The following is a 22,157-nucleotide window of genomic DNA, read 5'->3' as shown; positions in this document are numbered from 1 at the left end:
AGGATATAAGGTTTGAAAATGGCTGAAGATGCAAAGGGTGACTTCCATTTATATATTCCTCAGCTCAATAATTAATATAGCTGCCTAGGTTACCTTTTCTCTTAAGAAAGAGCAAAAGAGAAAGAAATCCAAATGATGATGAACAGAGAGAAAGCACACAGGAAAACAAAACAAAACACACAGAGATACTCTACAGATATCAAATATTTTATTTATTTTTTTAAAGAAACTACAGCAGTATACACGGATTACAGAATTATGAAGCTCTGTAAGACAAAAGGAATGAAATAGCCTGGGTCCAAGCACTAACGACTTCACACCTTTTCTTTCATACCACCATCACTGAGAAAAATTACATTATCTGAAAAGAAATAAAGAAAATTTAATCTCCAGGATTGTTTTGCCCTGTTGCAAGCCAGCACACCCAAAAAGACAACCTATTTGTGTTAAAATAAGCTGCAAAGACATGTATTTTGGAACAGAATAGTTCATAAAATAAAAGAGCGTCCAATACAGGTTCTTGCTCTATCTCCCCAGAAAGCTGATAACTGAAGGTAACCATATATACTATGAAACAAGGGTGCTAAACCTGATGAAAAGCTGCAGAACAAAGATACCAGAAACATTTCAAACTAATGGTTTAATTCTTTGACTACAGCTTATTTCCTTTCTATTTTGTCATTTTCAATATGCGCTACCACATCATCAGCCTATGGGACAACAGGAAGCTCATATTTCATCAAGTCTCAGTAATTTCTAAAGCATCTTAAGACTGGGGATACTGAACAAGAAGAAGAAACCATTAAGATAAATAATAATTAAAAAGATATTTGCTTCTCCCCTCCAGCTATTTATCAACAGCAACCAATAGCACTGCTAGCTGAAGTGTTCACACGAAAGTCTGATTACTGTTGTTTTAAAGAGCCTGCACAACAGAAACATCCAGAATTGTGGTTGGTTTTTTTTTTTTCCTTCTCCTCTGGCCCAGTTTTTTAGATACACCCATGTAACAGAAATGTTTGCTCTACTACACAATTATTTTAGCCCTCCCTCAAAAGCCACACAATAGTGGCTCTACCCACAGCAATCATGTAGAATGCTCACACTATTTAAAGGCTCAAGGAAAGAGCTGAGTTTCCCAGTTCTCCTCTTCATTGTCTCTACCCAAGAGACAAGTCTACTCCCTGTCCATTCTGTGCTCTTCTTACCACTACTGGCTACCAGACTGAGGTCTTTCTAAATTCATCAAGTTATTGCCACATAAAACATCTTTCACAAACAGAGGTCCTTCAAGTTGAAGCCTCCAGTCTTGAATAGGAACAAAAAATTCCCTGCCAAACTGAGACAAAGCTGCTAAACAAACTCTTAGAGAAGAAATCTCCCTGACCTGCAGCACTACATACCAGTGTTCTTAAAACACACAGTATCTACCTCCTGCACCAACTGGTTTGTGTGAGCAAACAATGCAACAGTTTGCAACTATATGCTCTCATTTTCTGTGTCTTCATAAGCAGTGCCAGAGGACATCTAGTGGTACACAGCCTATTCGTTCTCTCAAAATCCCCAAGTGTGGGTACTGAAGATGAAGACAAACCACACTATTTCAAAGGTCCTCCACCCCCTCTCCATTTTAAAGGAGCAAGGTAGGCCTTGGTATGTTGTTCCTTACCTGCTATAATTGTTGTTGCCTGCCGCCTCACGTTGTTTTTATCAGTATATTCACCATAGTCTATCTTCCCTTCAACATAGATTCGAGCACTGAAAAAAAATAAAGAATTTGGTTCTGGTCCAAGAACTGTACTGCTGTTTTCTCCTCTATATATGATTTTGAATACACAGACTTTTGCATCTGTTGTTTGTAGCAGGTCTGCTAATTTATTTTATGGCACTTCTATCTTGCTTTAGCTCATGGTCACCATAATTATTACATCAATTGATTATTAAGGCATTAAATCCTCAACCACATTTGTTATTCACTTACCCCTTCTTCACATACTGATACGTAACATCCCTGAGGCCTGGTCTGAAGACAGAGATCCTGTGCCACGTCGTCTTCTGGCTGATATCACCTAAGTTGCATAAAAATAACAAAGTTGAATGCCAAATCCTCTTTCTGATGTAAGCCTCAGAACAACAGGTTGGTGTTCTCAAATTATGAAGAGTGATTTGAAAATGGAAGTATACTAGCACTCAATCTCCCATTCCATACTAGAACTCAATGTTCCACTCATCTGTGTCCAAATGAAAGTATCGTGCAGAAGCACAGTTCAAACAAAGAGATCAGTTTTCCTGGAAGCCAGTGCTCACACTAGAATTTTTTTCCTCTCACACTCCACATTAAACAAAAGTTAGAGAAAGAGAGACATCTGTAGCTGCAGACTGATGGAAAAATCAAGGAGAAAATGTATCATTCTAATTTTTTTTCTCCTCTTGGAATACAAGTAAGAGTAAGGAATCTGCTACACTCTGCTACAACCCCAACAGTGAAAAACTGCTGACTTAGCGCTCTTTCCTCTCCTCCAGAGGAAGGCTGACATGCAGATTTCTATTCAGTACATGCTGCTGGGGATCAATAAGAGACACACAAATGCACCAGCATCTCTACTGACCTCAGAGGAACTTCCCAGCACCCAAGAGATTTACACGGCAGCCTGAAGACAAAGCATGGTGCTACTGAATAGGCAAACATGACCTCGGAACATGGCAGAAGCACATTGCTCACTGCAGACTTACCTCCCTGGGTTGCCTCACTATCCCCTGTTCGCCACATCTCATTGGTTGCAAGAGAAAATATGGTAACGGGATTTCTTCCATCCACTTGCCTCATGATAGGGTCCTGTCCAACGCGACCAAGTAACTGCACACGATTCATGGCTGAAACGCGAAAGAATAAATACATATACAGATGAATCATGATGCTTCTAAATCATGGCAAGTCATAAGTCGGCAGCTTTTGTCAAGGGCCAGAACAATGACTTTCTGTACCTCCTAACCATTTTTCAAGCTCTTGTGACTTTTGGCTTATTCAGGCCCTGCAGATGGTTGACTGTGCCTGTACTATCATTATCACCACTAAAGCAGCTCATTTAGAAAGCTAAACGTTCTTTATTCTTTCTGTTCCTTTGTCATCTTTCTCACATACATATCCGTATATCACTTGAGACTATTCTGCATTTACATATCTTGAATTCTATTTTTTCATTATGATAAAACCATAGCACTGCATTGTTTTAGCCTTAAAACAGTATCTTGAAAACAACAAAATTGCATTATTACATCCCATCCTCTGAATTAGAGGGTCACTAGTTTTTACACAGGTACCAGGACTAGGTGGACACAATTTATTCCTTCTCCTTGTTGAAGGACAGCTGGAGGAGATCAGGGAAGCATCACTCTTGCACAATGAGCACATGAACTGAATGGTAAAGTTTGAAGCATACACCTGGAGCAAATCATGCTGGGGCAGCAGCACCCAAACAAGTCCCCCAGGCACATGGGACTCTGAGAAACAAGCACATGAGACACCTAAAGACAGGTATTAGAAAACACGACAACAGCGTACCCAATTCACTGCCATTGATAAAGCATAACTACCTGCCTTTTACAGGTTGTACTCCACATCAGGGCTTTTTTCTCTCCCTCCCCCCCTTAAGGGCTGCTTAACCTGACAAAGACCAGACAGGAAGCTACTTAAGAGTCTGTTTGTTTGAAACAACACATTCTTAGTTACTGCATTCAGGAGCTACCACTCCTACCCGTTTCTCCCCTGGCATATTTCAGCCATTCTAAAACTGAGCTACAAACCACAAAGAGTAACAGCTAAGTTTCATCTCAGGAGCTACTTACATCTTTCCAGTACCAATGAGTTAACTGTATCGGACTCATGCCTTACAAACTGGCGAAGCTGGCGAAGCACCTGAAGGAACAGACAGATGTTAGTTTGCAAGACACAAAGCATGAACAGCATTCACATGCTTTTACACCTCGTTTTCTGAACGCTTACAGAGGTTTTGCAAGCACAGTCTTTCCCGCTGACTTATGGGGGGAATGAGGGAAGAAATCTGTTCAGCTAAATGAAGTTAGTGGGATTATTCAAAAGAAATCTGGTTAAATTGGGGTGAAAAAGCTACCTAGGAAAAAGCATGGCCTGAAGGTACATCACCAGCTGTTATTTTTGGGACATGCAGTAACTACTATTTTTCTGTAATACATAATAGGAGGGATTTGAAGTGGAGGGATCATTTAGTTGGTTGGGCTTCAGTTTCTGGAGACAAACACAGTTTTGATAGTTTCATCAACTTTCTGCTTCTCTTCGGAGATCAACAAGATGTGCCCAAAATGTACATCTACCCACTGCCATAAGCGGTATGATGCATTAATGACCCCTTGCTCCCAAGCAAACAGCAAGTCAAGGCCACAAAAAACCTGCATGCTGCAGCTAAACGCAAGCGAGAAAAAGAAAAGGAACTGAGTTGAGGCTCGCCAATATCATGTCCTAGAAGAGGGGAGGAGAAAAAAGCCCAGGAACACCTCCATAAGAGGTCCGTGTGCAGGAACTGGGAGAAGAGATTATCTCTTATAACAAGCAGTTGCAAAACTTAAAGGGAAGGTGAGACCGACCGTCCTGTGTTGAACAGAGGAGCTAAACCAGAGGAGATGCAACTCGCAAAACAGAAGTTCTTTGGCGTGCCTCTACAGTTCACTGATGTACATGCAAGTCACCCAAGGCTCGTTCCACACATAAGCCAGATCTTTCAATACACCACGTTTCCAGCGCTGCGGTAACGGCGGCGGCAGCTACAGCCGGCTGCTGTAGGAAGAGCCGCTCGCAGGCAGCACGGCCCGGGCTCTGCAAAGGCTCCTCCGGCCCCTGCAGCCCGCGCTGCGGAGGCGAGCGGCTCGGAGACCCTCCGTCAGCCCCGCACGCCGTAACGCCGCCGAAAACCGCCTTCCGTGAGGAGAAAGTCACCGCAAGCCCCGCGGCGGGCCGGGCCGGGGCACCGCGGGGACGCCAGGCCCCAGGAGGGCGAAGGCCCGAGCGCCGCTCCCTCAGGGGACCCTTAAACCGCCACCCTCCCCCCTCCGCCCGGCCCTACCTGCCACGCCGGTCGCCGCCACATGCCGCCGCCGCGCCTGCGGAGGGAAAAGCAGGGCTGAAGCAGCGCCGAAGGGAGCCCCGTCCCGCCGCCAACACCCCCGACGCCCGCGCCCTCCGCACCTCTCCCGCCTCAGCGCCCGCAGCCCGCCGGAACCGGAAGGGAACGGCCGGGGCCGGGTCAAAGAGGGTCCGGGCGGAAACGCGACCCCTCTTCCCCCGCCGGCCGTGCTGCGGGGGTCCGTGAGGGAGAGGAGAGGGCAGCGGCTCCGGCAGCGGCTCCTCGGCCCCTCTGGCAACGGGCGGGAACGGCGCGGCCTTGAGGGGAGGCAAAAGGGCGGGGGGGGCTGCCCCCGGCCACCCCTCCGCCCACGGGTGACTGAGATCTCCCGGAGGCCCAGAGGAAAAAGGAAAAAGTCACGCCGTCGTCGGTAAAAAAAGATTAAAATCTTTATTGCACGTTTCGCTTCTTAAAGGGTAGGATCTAACAGTTTAAAAAGCCAGCACTGTCCAACACCTGAGAACAAGCTTCAGTAAAAATCCGAAAATAACCGAGTTACCAACTCCACGCTCTCCCGCCTAACAGCACTCCAGCTACCACAGCGAGACACGCAGCCAGCAAGGACTCAAAGTTACAGTAAGCAGGGGGATGAGATTTAACAAATATTAAATACATACACACTTTACATGGGCAACTCCAGAGAGCTGACAAGGCCTCAGAAGCCCCCCCCCCCCATATGATTTCCCTCACCGTTGCTGACAGGCCGCAGTCTGCAGGCAGGCGGTTGCACCACGTGTAAGGTAGTGGAAGGGAACCAGGTACACAGACCCACCTGCCAGCACACCGCAGTCATTCCCCCCACTTTAAGCAAGGAGTCCTTGCCGATCATTGATATAGAACAAGTCAGGCACTGGGGACTAGTCTGCAAGAGCTTGACCACATCAGTTACACGATACCATGCTTGTCGCTGGAAGTTAAGGGAGGGGAAGTTTTCCTTCAACTTCCACAAGTAAGGCCCCCCTTAACTCAAAGTGTTTCCTTTTATTCTTTGTGTCCCCCCCAGTGAAATGCCACTCCAATTGCATCCCAAGTCCACTAGGACTGCTACATAACCAGTCTGTCTCCTGATGTGTAGTTAAAACCGTCTACCATAGTCTCCTCCTCCTCACTTCTAGGAGGACCCAGCTGTAGATGCTGTCTCCATGTACAGCCACTATCTCCCCTCTAAAGATACACAGGTGGCCAGAGCATTAAGACCACAAAAACATCATCAATAACAGGGCCCAACTAGACAAAGAGCAAAGCAAGGAAATGCCAACCTTTCCCTTGTATGGCAAAGCTATTCTGAGTCTAGACCAAGACCAGTTACGCAAGAAATTAAACAGGTAAAAGACTGAGGACAATAATCTTAAATCCCATGAGCTGACACTTGTCAGATAGACATTCTTCCATCAGCCAACATCTCACCATAACTAATGAGGGAACCAAAAACCGTGACAGGGAGAGCTAACATGGGGCATTGGCGTGTGCACGCCCTCTGCTTTCACAGGGCCATTCAGCAGCCAGAGCTTTTTGGACAACACAGAAGTTCAGTAACCCAAAGTAAAGCTAAATGAGCGACAGCTCTTCCCTCCCACCAAGCGCTTGCTGTTCTGCTTAGAAGATGTTTCAGACTCTTGCAACTTGGCACTTCCTAAGGGCTGGTTCTTCATGAGGGTCTGGGCAAGGCGGGCTGCTTTAAGTTCCCTGCAGGGGGGACATGGAAGGAAGAGGAGAGGAAAACCACATCATGCATGAATCCCCATCAGCTACAGAAGAACACCACGAACAATCTTGCACAAGAGGGTTACTGCAGTACCCCAGCATTGCTGGAGAGTGGTGACTTTTCACCCCAGAGGGTGACATGAAGCTTACTGTAGGTATCTCTAGACTTCAGAACGGATCAGCTTTGAAGGTTTACCAAAAGAAAGCTATGCATCACATCAGCAACACACTGGCACCAGTATGAAGAGTCTCTAGCTCAATTTTTCTCCCATTGTTTCAGATATTTGTGAAAGGTGGAACTTAGATCAGTGCCATCTTGTGCAGCACAAATACCTAATAAAGGCACATGCTTCTTTTTCATTGCCTTTTTTCTCCTGATGCTTGCTGCTCTCCCAGTGCATATGCTCTCCTGTCTACATGGAAAACCTATTCCCCAGCAGACTATTGCACTAAGAGGGGTGGTGAGGCAGTTCCTAGATCCCAGCACCTCAAAACATTACTGCCAACAGCAGCGAGAGGGAGCAAGGGGAAAGAGGATGTCCGCCACCACCTGATATTTCTCTTCTTTCTGTGCTAGACCACTCTCTCAGTGCAGTATCAATTCCTCATCTGCCCACTAGCTGCATACTGTATCATTATTTTCCACCACCAGTGGTTGCAGTAAGCATGCAAGCTGACTACTCTAATTTAGCCAGCTCCTCAAAGCCAGAAGTGAACCACAGCTGCTTAGGCACTGCAAGTCCCAAGCTCCAGGCACAGGAGCTGACTGGGTATTTCTGCACATTGTGTCTCCCAACACTACCATCCTACATTCAAGCCTGGTCACCAGCACTTGTGGTGCCCATATCTTCTCCCCTTCATGCCAAAGCCACCCCTACCTTTCCAGCATGGCAGTCTTGCACTTCTCCACTTTTAGCTGCTTCTGGAGCTGCACAGCTTTTCCACATGAAGGACGGAGAACTGGATGCTTCGTAAGAGCTGTGGCAGAAGGTCTTTCCACTGGGTCAGGATGGACCATGAGCTAGAAGGCAAAGGAGTTCAAGGTTTAACACACTCTGTCAGATGCAATTGGAAAAGCCTCCATCCTGTCAAGATTACTTCCTTACCTGGAGGAGTTCAAGAAAGCAATGAGAAAGCTTCTGGGGGATCGGTGGGATATTGCCTTTGCGGATGTTGTGCCACATGGCCCCGTTGTGAGGCAGTGGTGCCGCACCAGCGGCTAGAGCTACTGTGAGTGCCAGGGCAAAGATGTCTGCTTTCGGCAAACAGTAGTATTGCTGCAGAGAGAAGATAAACAGTTAGGGAATATCTTACTATACTGAACAAAGGTGGGTTGGGATACCAGCTCAGAAAGAAACAGCTGAACAAGTATATTTATGACACCGCCTTCACCATCCCCATTAGCTGTTTTCTCCTCTTTAGGATAAAACCAGTGATAGGTAGTATTGGTAACTGATAGCACACTGGCTTTCACCCAGTCATGAGGAGCTTACAGCCCACATTAGGATCATCGCAGCACATCCAGAGGACAGCCTAACAAGTGCCTCCAGCATTCACCACAGGGCAATAAGCTAGCCATTGCCAACTCAAACTAAAGACTGCATGTGATATATTGACCCAACAGTTCCTAAATCCACTTGCAGCACAGAAGGATACTGTCACTTAAATAACTGAGTTGATGAACATACCCAAGCTGGTTGTTACATACCAATTCCCTTTTTGTTCACTGGCCAGAGTGACAAAACTGCAGCCAGTTTAAGAGGTGTGTTGTGCCTCCCACCTCTCCACACTACCTGATCAGTGCTTGTTGTACCAGGCATTTGTCTGGGTGCATATATTCCTCAGTAATCACATCCAGCAGTTTAATCTCAGCCGGGTGTGTAAATGAAATGTCTCCAAACGGATAAAGGTTTTGTTGCCTCATCCCTCACAGGTAGAACAGTTGCAATAATCCAATGACAAAGTTACTTATGAAGTATATTAAATATTTAACATGACAAGACCCATACATATACTATTCTTAATGAAGTGTTAACTTCGCTGATTTCACAGCCAGACCAGACACAAGAAAGAGGAGATAAGGCAAAGAATATGCCAGACTAATGATTTCACTGCAGCTGATCTCCCCCCACTTGCTCACCACCCTGTTCTCCCCACTGCCCCACCAGCAGCTGTACCTCTTGCAAAATCTCGTTGGCCAAAAAACGTCTGTCTCCTTCCTCCACCTGGGGGTTTGTTATTGATGTCACATGGCCAAGGTCACCTGAGAAAGAATGAGCAATTAATGGAGCAAACTGATGTAGATGTCCCCAATCAATAAAAGCCTGCATTTTATAGGCACCAACACAGCAATCAGGAAATACTGGTTAAGAGAGCAAGCTTGCTCCTACTCAGGAATCTGGGCTTGGAAACAAGCACATTGGTTTTCTAGGACTTGTCTCCTTAGAGGAGTTACTTCTGGTAAGCAGCAGAGGCATTCAGCACTATGCCATGAGTTTTGTATGCAAGTCTCTTCAGCCAGCAGGACAGAGCAATATCAAGCAGTAATGAGCAGCCCTAACCTTAAGCTAGTTGTAAAGTGGCTAAAACCTACCAATCTTATACACCACACCAGAAGATAATTCATCTTCACTGTCACTCTCTTCCTGCCCAGCAGGGCACACAACTGCCAGCTTGTGACAGATGAAGATATTACCTGAAAGACAGTGAAGTTTAGCAATAGTGTGGTATCAGAAGCCAGACTGCAGCAGCCCAACAACTTTGTAGAAGTCCCACCTGTCAAGCTAGCTAAGCTTTGCAGCCAGAGAAATTCTGCACATGCTCCCCCCCCGCCCTTAGTCTGCCTTCTGCCCAGCTCACATATTCAGCAATACAGCTGATAGAAGACAGTTGTATCTTGTGCATTTAATATCCCAGTGTAATCAACTTTTCTGCCCCTCCCTCTGCTTCCCAAGCTAGAAGCATGATTTCAGCAGGAAAGAGGAGCCCCACTATAAGGAGATAACTATGTGTCTGGGCAGGGGAGCATTGCCCTGGAGGTGCCCATCTTCAGCTGCAGAGAGGAAAGCTCATTACTATCTTTTGCAGGAACTTAATCCCTCAGGGTAGGTACAATAAATATTCACTTCTCACTCCAGCTCTCATATTCAAAGGTCAAGTGTTGTGCAACAAAACAGCAGTAAATAAGGAAGTCCCCATCCACATTAGCAGCCCTACTTGCTCCACCAGTAGGAAAGTGACTCCCATGAGCCAGGATTATGAAGATCCTGAGACAAAAGTAAAATGCTGCCAACTATCAGAGAAGGCTCAGGTTTAGAGCAGCAGCAGTGGCAAGACTGAAAAAAAAAACCCCAAACCCAAGACATTCACCTTTTAGGGCAAGATCCTCTTTCCTTTGAAGCAATGTAATAGGTCCAGTCAGTAGGACCTATCACAGGTCCTACCTCTGGAGGGTCACTTGGAGGACCCTCGACAAAGGAAGAGAGCACTATACATACTAGGTTTGATATCCAGGTGCACAAGGCCAGAGTTGTGGATGTATTTTAGCCCCATGGAGACTTGCAACAATATTTCTTTCAGCTCTGCTTCTGGGAAATACTGGCCAAGCTTTGCATTTTCCAACAGCATGTCTTGGAGACTCCCACCTAGGTGAAAACAGTCAGTCTGAGACCTGGCAAAGATTTTACAGAGCAGCATGTTTGAAATAGCTTAGTAGAAACTATTGTGCCGAGCACTTGCAGGCTTGCTAGTGACAAACCCCAACCAGACCAGCTATATATGCCCTAGTGGTCAGATCTGGACATCACCATTTGGCTTCAGCCTTTCCACTGCCTCAGAGCACCCTGCCTCCTGCTTGCCAAAGACTGAGCAACTGCAGTTCTACTTACAGCACCAGAAGGACTGACCTGGTGGCAATGCTGCTGCAACTGAACAGTAGAATAATTACTTTTGCCATGCTTACAGGCAGAAAGCAGGTATATGAATGTTGGACCCAGGAAATTAAGCTCCCACTAGCAGACTTTTGATCAAAGAATGTAACATTTGACACAGAAACAGAGTTTTGTGGGTCTCCATTAAGGCACTCCAGCTATTTCAGGACTAGCAAATACCATGGCCTCTCTACCCATCAGCCTGTTTTTCACCACTTCTACTTTAGTCTCAGATGTTCATCCACTAGAACGCAAGAAATGCGTCAATGCTGCAGCAATGATCACCACATCTCACAGTTACCTCCACCAGATTTGAAGTCATTACTCCAAACAGCTATCACCACTCATCATTGAGGCCCAAGACTGCAGGAACAATTGAAAGATGAGAGCTACGTATTTGCCTTCAGCAACTCTGGTAGCCAGAGGTGTCTTTTCCAATGTCTCCCAAACAGTGGTGTGGCCAAGGACAAACACAAGTAAGAGTGTACCACCCTGCCTGCAGCACCCCATTTACAGTTTACCTCACTATTTAGCTCTGTTTCTCTGCAGCTATTGAGCCCTTTCTTCTAGCCAAGATGCAAGGTGCCTTCATCTCAACCAGGTAGCCACTCCCCAAATCACTACTCCCCTTCATTAAGAAGGGTTTGTTTCCAAGATACATGGCACTTCAAGTTAGCTGCTCTTGAGTCACTCATATCAGGTTTTCCTTGGGCAGTCCCAGATACAGCTCTAAGCATCAGCATGGGGAATACTTTTCCAGGCCAGCCAAAGCAGAGGAACAGTTTTAAAATTCCACAAATTAGAGGGTATTGACTACTGGTAATACATTGGCACCATTCAGAGCTTTGTCTAAATATTAAAAGCCCTTACTTGATTATCCATGGAACAGCAGCCCCAGTGAAGTTTGCTTCGTTGTAAGCCAAAATGTCCCATATTTCAGTACAAAAGAAGGTAACTGCACCCATCCCAAGATCTCAGCCTTTAACAACGTCACAGCTCTTACCATTGCAGTATTCATTCTGGATAATCATGTGGTCATCCTCCGCCCACGCTGAGTAGTAGCGCACAACATGGGGGTGGTGTCCGAGGACAGCGTGAGCATAAACCTCACGCAGTGCCAGCTGCCTAGAGAAGCGCACACAGAAAAAGCAGTGGTGACAGGGTGCCAGGGTCCTGCTTGGAACCACGAGAGGAGCCCTGGTTTGCACCCTGGCTTGAGAAAGGGAAAGCAGAGGTGTTTAGGCCTTTCTTTTGGGTTTTGGCAGACAGACTGACTCTCACAGCTGCTGAAGCAAAACCTGGCCTTGCTCAAATGTGCTGAGCAGCTGTCAAAAAAAAAAATCACTAAGCAAGTCTTTTGTTAAAGAGGCAAAGGCAGCTTCAAAGGCTTTGCTTTAGCATGCTGGACAACACTAGCTGGTCAATACAGATATGAGCGGTGCTGGCCATACAGCAGGGCAGGGACACACCACAAATGAACTATTAGACAGTTATTATTTTAAAGAGACTGGCTGCATGGACCCAAGGAGTTCAGGTAAGCTGTCATCTCACTTTGCAATGCATGTGGCTTCTTCCCTTTCTCAGATGTTTATATCTGATAGTCCTAAAGTGGTAACTTCCCCCACTCTCCCAGCTGTTACTTGGGAATGCAACAGCAGCCAGTTTTTGCTCATGCCACCCCTCAGACACCTTTATATCCACACTCCCTCCTTCCCCATCACACCTCCCAAGAACATGCCCATCATTTCAACTGGCAGTTTCTAGCTAGCACACTCACTCATCTGAGGATCCTGCCAGAGGCCTTTTGGAACGTTTGATGGCATAAACACATCCATCAAGGCGTTTGATGCACTTGTAGACAGAGCCAAATTCCCCCACACCAATTTTTTCTAGTTCCAGGAACTCCTTCTTGTAGCGGGAAACCATATTGCTCTCTTTCAGAGGATATCTCTACAGGGTCACAAAAACAGCAAAGTCAAGTATGAGTTGAAAGACTTAGATAATAACATCCATCATGTTTTTAGAGCTGTGTAGCACTTGCTCTCAGAGCACCCATGTTTTTCCCTCTCCCATTCTGGATGTTCATCCAGACATGCATGCAGGTGCACTGCCAGTTCTTGAAATGCTACTTTCCCTTAGGTGTGTTGCATTTTTTCTGACCATCTAACAAAAGGCCATTTTGGCCTGGTTTGGCCAAGGGGTTTTTTTTGTTTTGTTTTAAATCATGACTTCCTAGCCATAAAAATTGCAGCTAAGGAGAACTGTAGTCTAGTTGGCTGTATGTGCCTAAGCCTCCTTGGGTTACTACCATCACATCTCTTCTTTCAGTAGCCCTGCCCAGTTCCTAGACCAATGGCTGATGGAGTCAGTCAGGGATGAACAGCAACAGCAACAAAACACTTATCTTTGGCCCAGCTACTGCAGACTCGAGAAGACCTTCCTTGGTAGGTAGAAGCCCAGTACCTCTGAATTAGCCAGACTTATATACTGAACTTGTGTTTAAATAAGAGCTATTGCCTATTTTGAGCTCAGGAGAGAAGCTTGGTGTGTTGGCTTAATGTGGTCCCAGCTGTGTAAGAGCTGCTTTACTCTGGCAGCTAAGGTTGCCTGCAGCAAGGACATTCTGCCTCAGTTCAGGCTCTCACCAGGTTTGAAGCACCAGCTGTTGAGTAACAGCAGATTAGCAGGACTCAATGTATCTGTTTGTACTGCCAGTGATTTCTCACCAGGAGACACTTTTTCACAATGGGCTGAAAGCCTGCAGAACAGCCAGAACAGCATTATTGCTACAGTAATGGTCACTAGGGAAATAGGAGCTGCTGGTACTGCTTGTAGAGTGATGCCTACTGGCAGGGGAGTTAAGTAAAGAAGAGATAAGCAGTGGAGCATGAAGTGAACAACAAGAGAGTTGACTACGTGATTTTTCTTCATCCTCCTGCATCCCTTACAGGGACAGTGGTTCATGTTGCACAGTGGTTTCCACAGAAACCTCTGCTGTGATTTCTATAGTATATAGTGTATGACCTTAAAGGGTGGGGGTAAGTCACAGCCAGTAAGATGTGGCCTATATGAAACAGCAGCCCTTCACAGCAGGTGGTATTTCATAAGGCAGCTCTATTTTACAGTACCTTAAAAAGCTCAGGGAATAAAGATACCTCCTAGTACACAATTTTATATCTATATTACATAATCTAATCAGCACTCGAGCAGAATAATATTTCAGTAAGTCACAAGTTATTTAACACTTTCTTCTAAGGAACACAATAATTGTTTTCAATTATTATTGCAACAGCCCCGGATGTTACTTGTTAGCAGATTTACTCTGCAGCTGTAGTTTTTCCATGGAGACCAGTTTTTCTGCAATACCAGTCTCCTCGGCTAGAGGGTACCATTACTCTTCCAGTAAGCCTAATCGTGTCACAATTACAATGAACAATTCTACCTACTTGCACAAGACAAGATACTTCCTTCCAGGGGCTGCTCAGGAAAATTGAGATTTTTACCTCATCTGAATGCAGATATTTAATTCAGGCTTGGCTTGCTTTCCAGAAGCCAGCTGGAGGAGTAGCTTCCCCCCAGATAAAACCAGGAAGAAGGAAGGCGGCTACCAGACATGGGTTCCCACACCAGCTGCCCAGTTCTCCCAGTGCAACTGGGGGGACATGAGACCTCGCACCCTGCCCCATGCAACCAGGCCAACACACCCCACCACTGAGGTTTTCTAAAGCACAGACATAGGCAACAGCAAGAGAACTTGCTTTTGAGTTTAGGACAGCGTTTGCTGTCCTGCAGCTACGTAAGCTGTGGTGGGATCTTCCCTTGGACCCCAAGACACACAGACACCCCCCAGCTGGACATTTTCCTACTGAAGGAGAGTACAAAATTTGCTGCCTTGCTTCAGAAGTTTGCCATTGTGACTACTGCAACTGAAACTCTGCCCTCAGTATTTATCATCATCAGAGACATTCAGCTCAGTCTTTGTGTTTTTGCAGTGCAGGTCCATATATTATTTGCAATATAGAAGCCATGTTCCATTCACATCCAAAGATGCTCAGTACACTGATTCATGGGAACAGCAATACACCTGCTTTTTCAAACCACAAAGGTACAGTCACTATTTACACCAACTCAATAATATAGCAATACAGTTCCCCCCGAGAAACCCAAATTATACTGCATTACCTAGAAAGGCCTCCTGACCAAAATCAGTGAGTTTTAGGATTACTTGTCAAAGTTTCAGATCTGCTTTAGTATAAGTTTCCTTCACAGATAGGAATAATTTCCAAGTTTTTCCTCAAACAAATGTTAACATAAAACATTCAGCTTGGAATTATTCTGTCATAGGTATTCATCCTCTGTCATGATGCCATGATCTACATTCCAATAGCAGAACAAATTTCATCAAGCACCAAATCTTTACAAGCATCTTATCTTCTCGGGGGGGGGGGGGGGGGGGGGGGGTGGAATACACAGACACTCACCTTTATAGGTATCTCCTGTTTTATCCAGTTTCTTGGGTCAGAATCACTCCTATAACGGAAGTTTAGGAAAGACTGGATGTATCATTTCAGTACAGCAATCCAACTGAGATTTGAAATGAAAACATTTTTCAAAAGAATCTCCAAACCCTGCTTCCTAGCTTAAAGACATATTTTTAGAGTGTTAATACACAACAAGTTTCTAGTTAAGGCCTTAAAGGCTGTAGCTCCAGGCTAGGAAGTCTTTGTTTCCATTTGGAAAGCCTCCACGTACCAACTTCAGTACTGTCCACAGGACAGAGCAGCATCGTTCAGGGGCATCATTCTCCCGGCCATCTTATTAGTAGTGAAGCTACATGGGACAAGACCTTGCACAACAAGCTCCTAGTGAAGGACAGAACTGCCCCACTGTGCTTTCAAGGGGGATACCCACCTGAGCATCTGTTACAGTTGGGGCTGTGAAAGAAGTTGAACGTCACTGTAGTGCACAGGTATTTGACTAAGTTTGTGTCTTGGTTAACCCAGACCAGATCTGGAACTTTTGCAGGTCAGCAGTAGCCTGCACCCATCTTAAAATCTGTATTATATGCAAAGATGCACGTCATTTCCTCCAAGTTGTGGGTATGTGCATAACTGAATCAAGCTCCACTCTACCCATGGTTGAGAAAGAAAGAGGTACAGTTTTCTCCTACAGCCATAGCATTAAGGTTAGCTGTTGACCCTCCACTTACATTTCTGAACAAAGGAAATGATTGATTTTATTTATATTTCTATTAAATTCATATGTCTGCTAGTGTTTGCTCTGTACCAATGAATAGTACGAATGTGAATGATTCATTGTTAGCAAATAAGTCCAGGTACTAAATGTCTCCATCATTACTTATCTCTCCTTCAAACAGTCTCCTTCCAGCCTGTTATTTAAAAGTAGTTCACTTACAGCTCTTCTCTGGTCTTCCGCTTGCCATTAGGAAGAAAGAGCATTTGTCGATATGACTCTGGTGTAAAGGGATTAATGTTGACATGAGAAGATTGGGCAGAGTCATCTGAGTCATCACCAGGAGTAAATCTCAGATGTCGGAAGCCTTTGGGTGGGACCTTTGTCCCAGACAAAGGAAAAGCTGTCTTCGATAACAGGCTCTGTATTGAGAGGAAAAAAAAAAGTAGCAAATAAGCCAGCAAAATGTTTTTGTTGCTGCTATGTCAGAATAAAGTCTCTGCTCTCCTGCAAATCAAGGACAACTGAGCTCGCTTCCCCAGGACAGCTGAATCATTAAAAACCCTGCATCCCTAATTTAGTCCTGAGACTTTTCTTCTCCTTCCACAAAATACTATGTTCTTCACTAAGCCCTTTCAGACTCTATTCCCTGCTCGCTTAGGTGAGGCCTGTGGAGCCATTTGGCAAGCACAGTCCTCAAGAGGAGTCAACTGCTCATATTTTCCACCTACAGAGACACAGAAATTGCATCATATGTTGCATGAACATGGAAGACTCAGTTCCATCAAGCATGGACCATTGCATCAGTTGGTCAGGGCAGGGTTGTCAGAACATGAGATAGAACATCACCCAAGTTTTCTTTTGGTTCCCCAGCAATAAGAAGCATTAGTAAAGGGGAAGTTGGTAGAAATATTCTTATATGGCTACTGGCAAAGTGACCAGAAAACAGTTCTCCTCAAGAAGAAAAAACAGAGTTTCAGAAATTTAAGTTCAGAAGGAACCTCTGGATCTTCTATAGTTCAGCTTCCCACAGAAGACAGGCCATTGGGTTTCACCTACTACTCCAAAACCTTAAGCTGAGTAAAGCATAACTTCAGAGAAGCACTCAGTCTTGATCTGAAGACAGAAATATCTACTTACTTTCCATGATTTGACCCTTTCATTAACCATCAGCTTTTTGAAATACAAGTTTGGTTTTGACTTGTTTCAGCTTCAAGAGAGTGGTGTAAGGTCTAAAGGGGTTTTTAACATACCTCTCTTCTAGTTAAAAGCCCTTCAAGAACCCAGAATTCTCCCTGTCATGAAGATCAAAATATTTCTATATCTTTTTGATCCAACAGTACATTCTCAAGAGGTAAGACGAGATGTAGCTCCAGGATCATATCTAGAGTTCCTCCCTTCTCATTGAAAGCTTTTGAAGATAAAAACCCTAAAGCTGCATGCACTATCCTGCATCCACCTAACTAATGCTGCACTCATGGATATAGCTACTTCTGGGACATCCCTATTTCTATATCATACTTTGAAGTTCAGCTACTGGTTTACTATGACCCTGAAAGTGCTTTTTGATCACTTTCTCAGGCTCTGGTCTGCATCTCCTTATTCTTGGATGGAAAAAGTTCTGCATATGGATGTATTAAAAGCAGTATATGTCCAAGCCCAATTTACCCAGCAGCCTAGAAGCTCTGTAGAATTGTGGCTATGTTCTAATCTAGCCACAACTCACGAAAGGGATCTAAAATACAACTGCAGCCTGCTGTTGTATCCATGCAACTCCCGCCTGCTCTGCTAGGGTTCTATTTCATAATCAAGCAGACTTGTCTCCCGTAACATCATCTGAAATTAGCTGCTGCTATACAGTGTAAGGCAGCTATCATAACTAGCTCTAGCAATCTGTTCCAGGACTGGGTAAGTCTACAAATGCAGTCATCTGCCTCCTCTGCCATGCATCCTAACTGGGGCTCCAGTGCTCATCTGTCTGCAGTTAGATGTGGCTCTGCTCTCTTACCTTTTCTCTTACCTTCAAGTGTTCCAAGAACAGTGCTCACAGCCTCATTTATAAGCAGATTTAGGCCCTTTAGAGCCCGCCTTTTGTGGCATGCTTGGAAACCAAGACCTTTCTCCCAGAAGACAGCAAAGGAAAAGAAAAATTGATCTAGTGCAATTGCTGCTCACGGGCTACAAGGTGACAAACCACAGGCAGCGTGTCTTAAAACATCCAGCCAACATGTTATCTACACAAGAGCACACACTGAAAGCACCCTGCACTAGCAGTAGCCCAATCAGATCTGGAAGAGATTCTAGACCTCTGACATTTTCAGGTGAGATTCAGGGAGATTTCTTATAAAGGGTCATTACAGAAAGTTCTTGGAGTGATGCCATTTAGAGCTGCTATCCCCTGGGGAGCAACAGGCCATTCCTCAGTAAATATGGCCACAAAGTTTGTCATAAGTGGCCATAGGATCATCCTTCTCTCCACATAATCAGGTTTCTGGAGAGGGACAGAAGTCAAACCCTAGCTCAGAAGTACTAAAAGGACTACCTTCTTCTTCCACTTAAGCAAAGGAGCAGTCTATCAGTAGAGCAGGAATATTGAGAGAGGGCTGAAAGAGCTATATTTCATTGCAAGTCTTGAATGCTAGAAGCCAGTGCACACAACAGAAGTTACCTAGGAACAGAGAAACTGGCACCAAGTCTCCACTTGTGCTTACAGAAGACAAAAAGCAGCTGTATTATATTCTATACAAGAAGCTTCACAGAAGATAGGGGCTGGGATCATTCTCCCAAGAAACTAACTCAGTAGGTAAGTTACATTTTAGGACAGTGACATAGAGGAATACAGGCTAACCTTCCTCCACAAGCACACATTTATTTGTGACCCCTTCCACAGAGGATTGCTACCGTGAGAATAGAGTCCTGCTTTCTCCAAATTCACTGAACAGCACAAAAAGAGCATCAGCATCACCAGACAACAAGCTGATTGGAGGCCATCCAGACTTGCCAGACAAAGCATACCCCAGCCACAACGCCATTTCCACCTTTCTCTTTCAAGAGAAAACCCACTTGCATTCAAAAATGTGCTGAACAGAGCAGTCAGGGCAGCTGCCTGTCTCCAAGGTCCCCCTGGAATGGCAAGCTCCTTGGAGACATGCATTTATCCCTCTGGGAGCACCGTGCACACTTCCTACAGAGATGCTACAGATGTCCACTCCCTGAAGCAAAGTGTGAGTGGCACATGGGCAGCCAAGGCACATAGTTGCTTGGGCTTTTTTTAAGTCAGACTGACCCAACGCCAAGTAATTCGTTTTAACAACAGCTTGGAAAGAGTCAAGACGCTTGCTCCCACGCACAGGTTTCTATTCACACCCACAGGATAACCCTTCCGTAAGCTAAGGAGCTGGTGGTCCAGGTTTCTAAGTGAAGAGTAGAAAGCTAGCAACAGTAACATTGAAAAAATGCTTTCCACAGGGCTAGCAACAGATCCCTCACTACCCATGCATCGATGCCCCAGCGATGCTGCAGACCTTGCCTGCTCAGACACAGAGTTGATACATGCCATTACCTTGGGAGTGTGCGGGGTGTCACACAGCTGCAGCTTTTTCCAGGAGATGTGCAGTGGTGTCTCGGCATTGCCCTGGCTCTTGCTCATGGCTGGGGAAGGCTTCAGGGTAGGACTCATCAAGGCTTTTGTTCTGCTCAGGAAAATCTCACTGAACTCTCTCTGAGGGGTTGCTGGCAGAGGACTGCTCCCTTGACTCTTCTGGAACTCGTAGCTCCTGGGGGGGCTCGAGCTCAGGATGTCCTCCTCACTTACACTTCTGTCTTCACTCTCTTCACCACAACTGGAAAAATCCAGTCGCTGAACAAATTCATTGCTGTTGTCCCAGTCATCCATTTCACCATATGAAACAGAAGAGGTATAGCTGATATTGGCCTGCTTTGTTAGGGGCAGATGGGCAGAGGGAGATGAAGATAGCATTATTTACACAAGCACATTAACCCTCCTCTTCCTTGCCTTATGAAAAGCATTAGTTTTACTCACCACATGCACTCCCCCACCCCAATCCCACATACAGAGAAACCTTGATCACTCATAGATGTCATTTGACAGCATTGGTTAAGGAAGAGTGCCCCAGAATTAGCAAACAGAAATCCATTCAGTTAGCATTCGTGTAACAACAAGAGTGTCTGCTTTTCACCTTGTTGGTGCAAGTCAGATAGATACAATTCAGAAGTCACTGCCTTTCCCAGTAAGCCTCCAAGGCAACTTCCCCACTCACCAGTACTTCATCCACTCCTGCCATCACACATAGAAACAGAGCAATCAAATCCTAAAGAGCAACACCCACCAGCCCTCCCCTCATCCTTTTCTACCTCAAATTCCTCAACCAGAGAAAAAGAACCCATGCTACATACAGCCATAAAAGCAGAGGATACCCCAAGCAGTTACCAGATAGCCTACAGACAGCCCTTCTGCTCTGGCACATTTATAACCACCCCACACACCTGGGCCATTGCTAATGGGAAACATCTGGAGCTTGGCAACACCTGTGCACAGTTGCCTGTGCCTGGGAAAGCTGGTGGCTGAGGGATTTTGCTGTGGATGGGGATTTGCTGTGCCTGTAACCAGCTTTGCAGGGAGCAAGGGCTCCATCTGAGTCATCTCCTTGCTTCTGCACGCTCTTCCCTCCTCCAGCTTCTCAGGGCCTACGGGGAGGTGATGTTTGCTGACAGCCAGTCTGCTCCATGCTAATCCCATCAGAGATACAGTCTTTGTGGGCTTTACTTGTATAAGTGATTAGGCTTGTGGTGATGGTGCCCTGTGCTTCCTTCTTTTAAGTCTGAATTTCACTTCTTGCATTTAGACATGTGTTAGCTTGGACAAGTGTTGCAACCTGCATGGAGAGGTTAGCAGCCTAATTTATAATGTGCTAGACTTCAGGAGAGAGTTAGGGACCATACACAGGTCTTTGTATGGGTTCCCAGCTGGAGGTTTCAAGGGAGTGGAGGGAGAAGCTGGCTGCCTCGGTGAAGGCAGCCCCGCAGGTAGGGTTGCTCTGCAGCTTGCCAGGAGTGGGTCAATATCTCCTCTTGCTGCACCTTTCTGTAAAAAACAGGGATCTTTCTGTGCCTTTGTGAGCCTGCATTTCAAAGAGGGACCAGAGTGAGCTTTAACTAACTGGGAATGAGGTTATGGCAACTTTTTTCTTAGCATCGAGGAGACGCTAGAAGGAGATGCTAGAAGGACATGCAGAAATTGGACGTGGCAGCAGCGCAGAGGAGATGGGGGTTTGTCAGACCATTGTGTGCTTTCCCGTGCACGTGTCAAGGGGAATTCCCACCAGGAAATAAAGGGGCATGTTGATCTGAGGTCACTCAGTCCTCCTAACCTGGTCTTTGAATGAAAAGTGTGGCCATATGGGTCTCTGAAGCTGCCTGTTAAGACCGTGACTAGCAATTCATTTGATCCAGGCCACCTAAGCTGTATTAGGAGGACATGCCGGGAACCCAGTATTAGTTTTACTGCTGCATCTGGAGCAGAAGTTGTAGCGTTTCTTCCAGGCACAGAGCCTGTTGCTGCCGTGCAGACTCCCTTCCCCTGCAACTCAAGGTGTCCCTGCGCCTTACCTTGAGTGAGGTCCAAAAGCCTGGGAGTGCCAGCACTGGCTGCTTTTTGCTATGAAAAGCTGTCTCTGCAGCATCTGGCCAGCTGAGATCCTATGACAGGACTACTTTAGTACTGCTGTGATCTGACTGTATTAATCAGATGTTTGGTACTTGGAGCCTTGGATAGGAATATTTTATTTTAAATCTGAAGAAATAATACTTTTAATCCCCATAACTACATTTTGATTAATAACCCAGCAATGAAACTCCTTCAGATCACAGTCTTCAAACCCATCTGAAACACTTTTTTTTTTCCTCAGGGTTTATAAGCAGTATCTGTTTTTCTAAGGAGGAGTGTGATATGTAATGGAGAAAAGTTGGACTTGCTCTGTAAAGAAGGCCCAACTTGTTCATCTTGCACCTTCTAACTAGAATATTTTCATTTCATATTTTTCTGGAGGGTTACTCAAAGACCTGACGACAATTTTCTTAGCCCTCAGTTGGACGGAAAATGTGCTCATTTTCCTTTGAAGGAGACTTTTTCCTCGTAAAAGGGTCATATTCTCTC

At 45.5% G+C, this 22,157-nt stretch overlaps 1 protein-coding gene across 3 annotated transcripts; it reads right to left on the bottom strand.

Annotated features, from left to right (window-relative positions):
• Positions 1–186: 186 nt before the first annotated feature.
• LOC104310931 (single-stranded DNA-binding protein, mitochondrial) lies at positions 187–21,576 on the bottom strand. Of its 3 annotated transcripts, XM_069807554.1 has the most exons (16): positions 19,545–19,892; positions 16,205–16,404; positions 15,271–15,319; positions 12,567–12,739; positions 11,793–11,914; positions 10,358–10,504; positions 9,454–9,555; positions 9,038–9,123; positions 7,967–8,137; positions 7,739–7,881; positions 5,097–5,133; positions 3,847–3,916; positions 2,734–2,874; positions 1,982–2,069; positions 1,670–1,758; positions 187–361 (listed from the first exon to the last, which is right to left on the bottom strand). In XM_069807554.1, the coding sequence occupies exons 1-16, from the start codon at positions 19,875–19,877 to the stop codon at positions 315–317; spliced, it is 1,998 nt and encodes a 665-aa protein (XP_069663655.1). In that variant the 5' UTR covers positions 19,878–19,892; the 3' UTR covers positions 187–314. The 3 variants fall into 3 exon arrangements, with proteins under 3 accessions (XP_069663655.1, XP_069663654.1, XP_069663653.1); XM_069807552.1 differs by lacking the exons at positions 187–361; positions 1,670–1,758; positions 1,982–2,069; ... (1 more) ...; positions 3,847–3,916; positions 5,097–5,133 and adding an exon at positions 5,506–6,842 and having other exon boundaries at positions 19,545–21,576; XM_069807553.1 differs by lacking the exons at positions 7,739–7,881; positions 7,967–8,137; positions 9,038–9,123; ... (5 more) ...; positions 16,205–16,404; positions 19,545–19,892 and adding an exon at positions 5,219–5,289.
• Between the last annotated feature and the right edge of the window lie 581 nt (positions 21,577–22,157).

This window comes from Haliaeetus albicilla, chromosome 19 (assembly GCF_947461875.1).
Source record: "Haliaeetus albicilla chromosome 19, bHalAlb1.1, whole genome shotgun sequence".
Taxonomy (NCBI): Eukaryota; Metazoa; Chordata; class Aves; order Accipitriformes; family Accipitridae; genus Haliaeetus; species Haliaeetus albicilla.
This window is presented reverse-complemented; position numbering and strand designations above follow the sequence as displayed.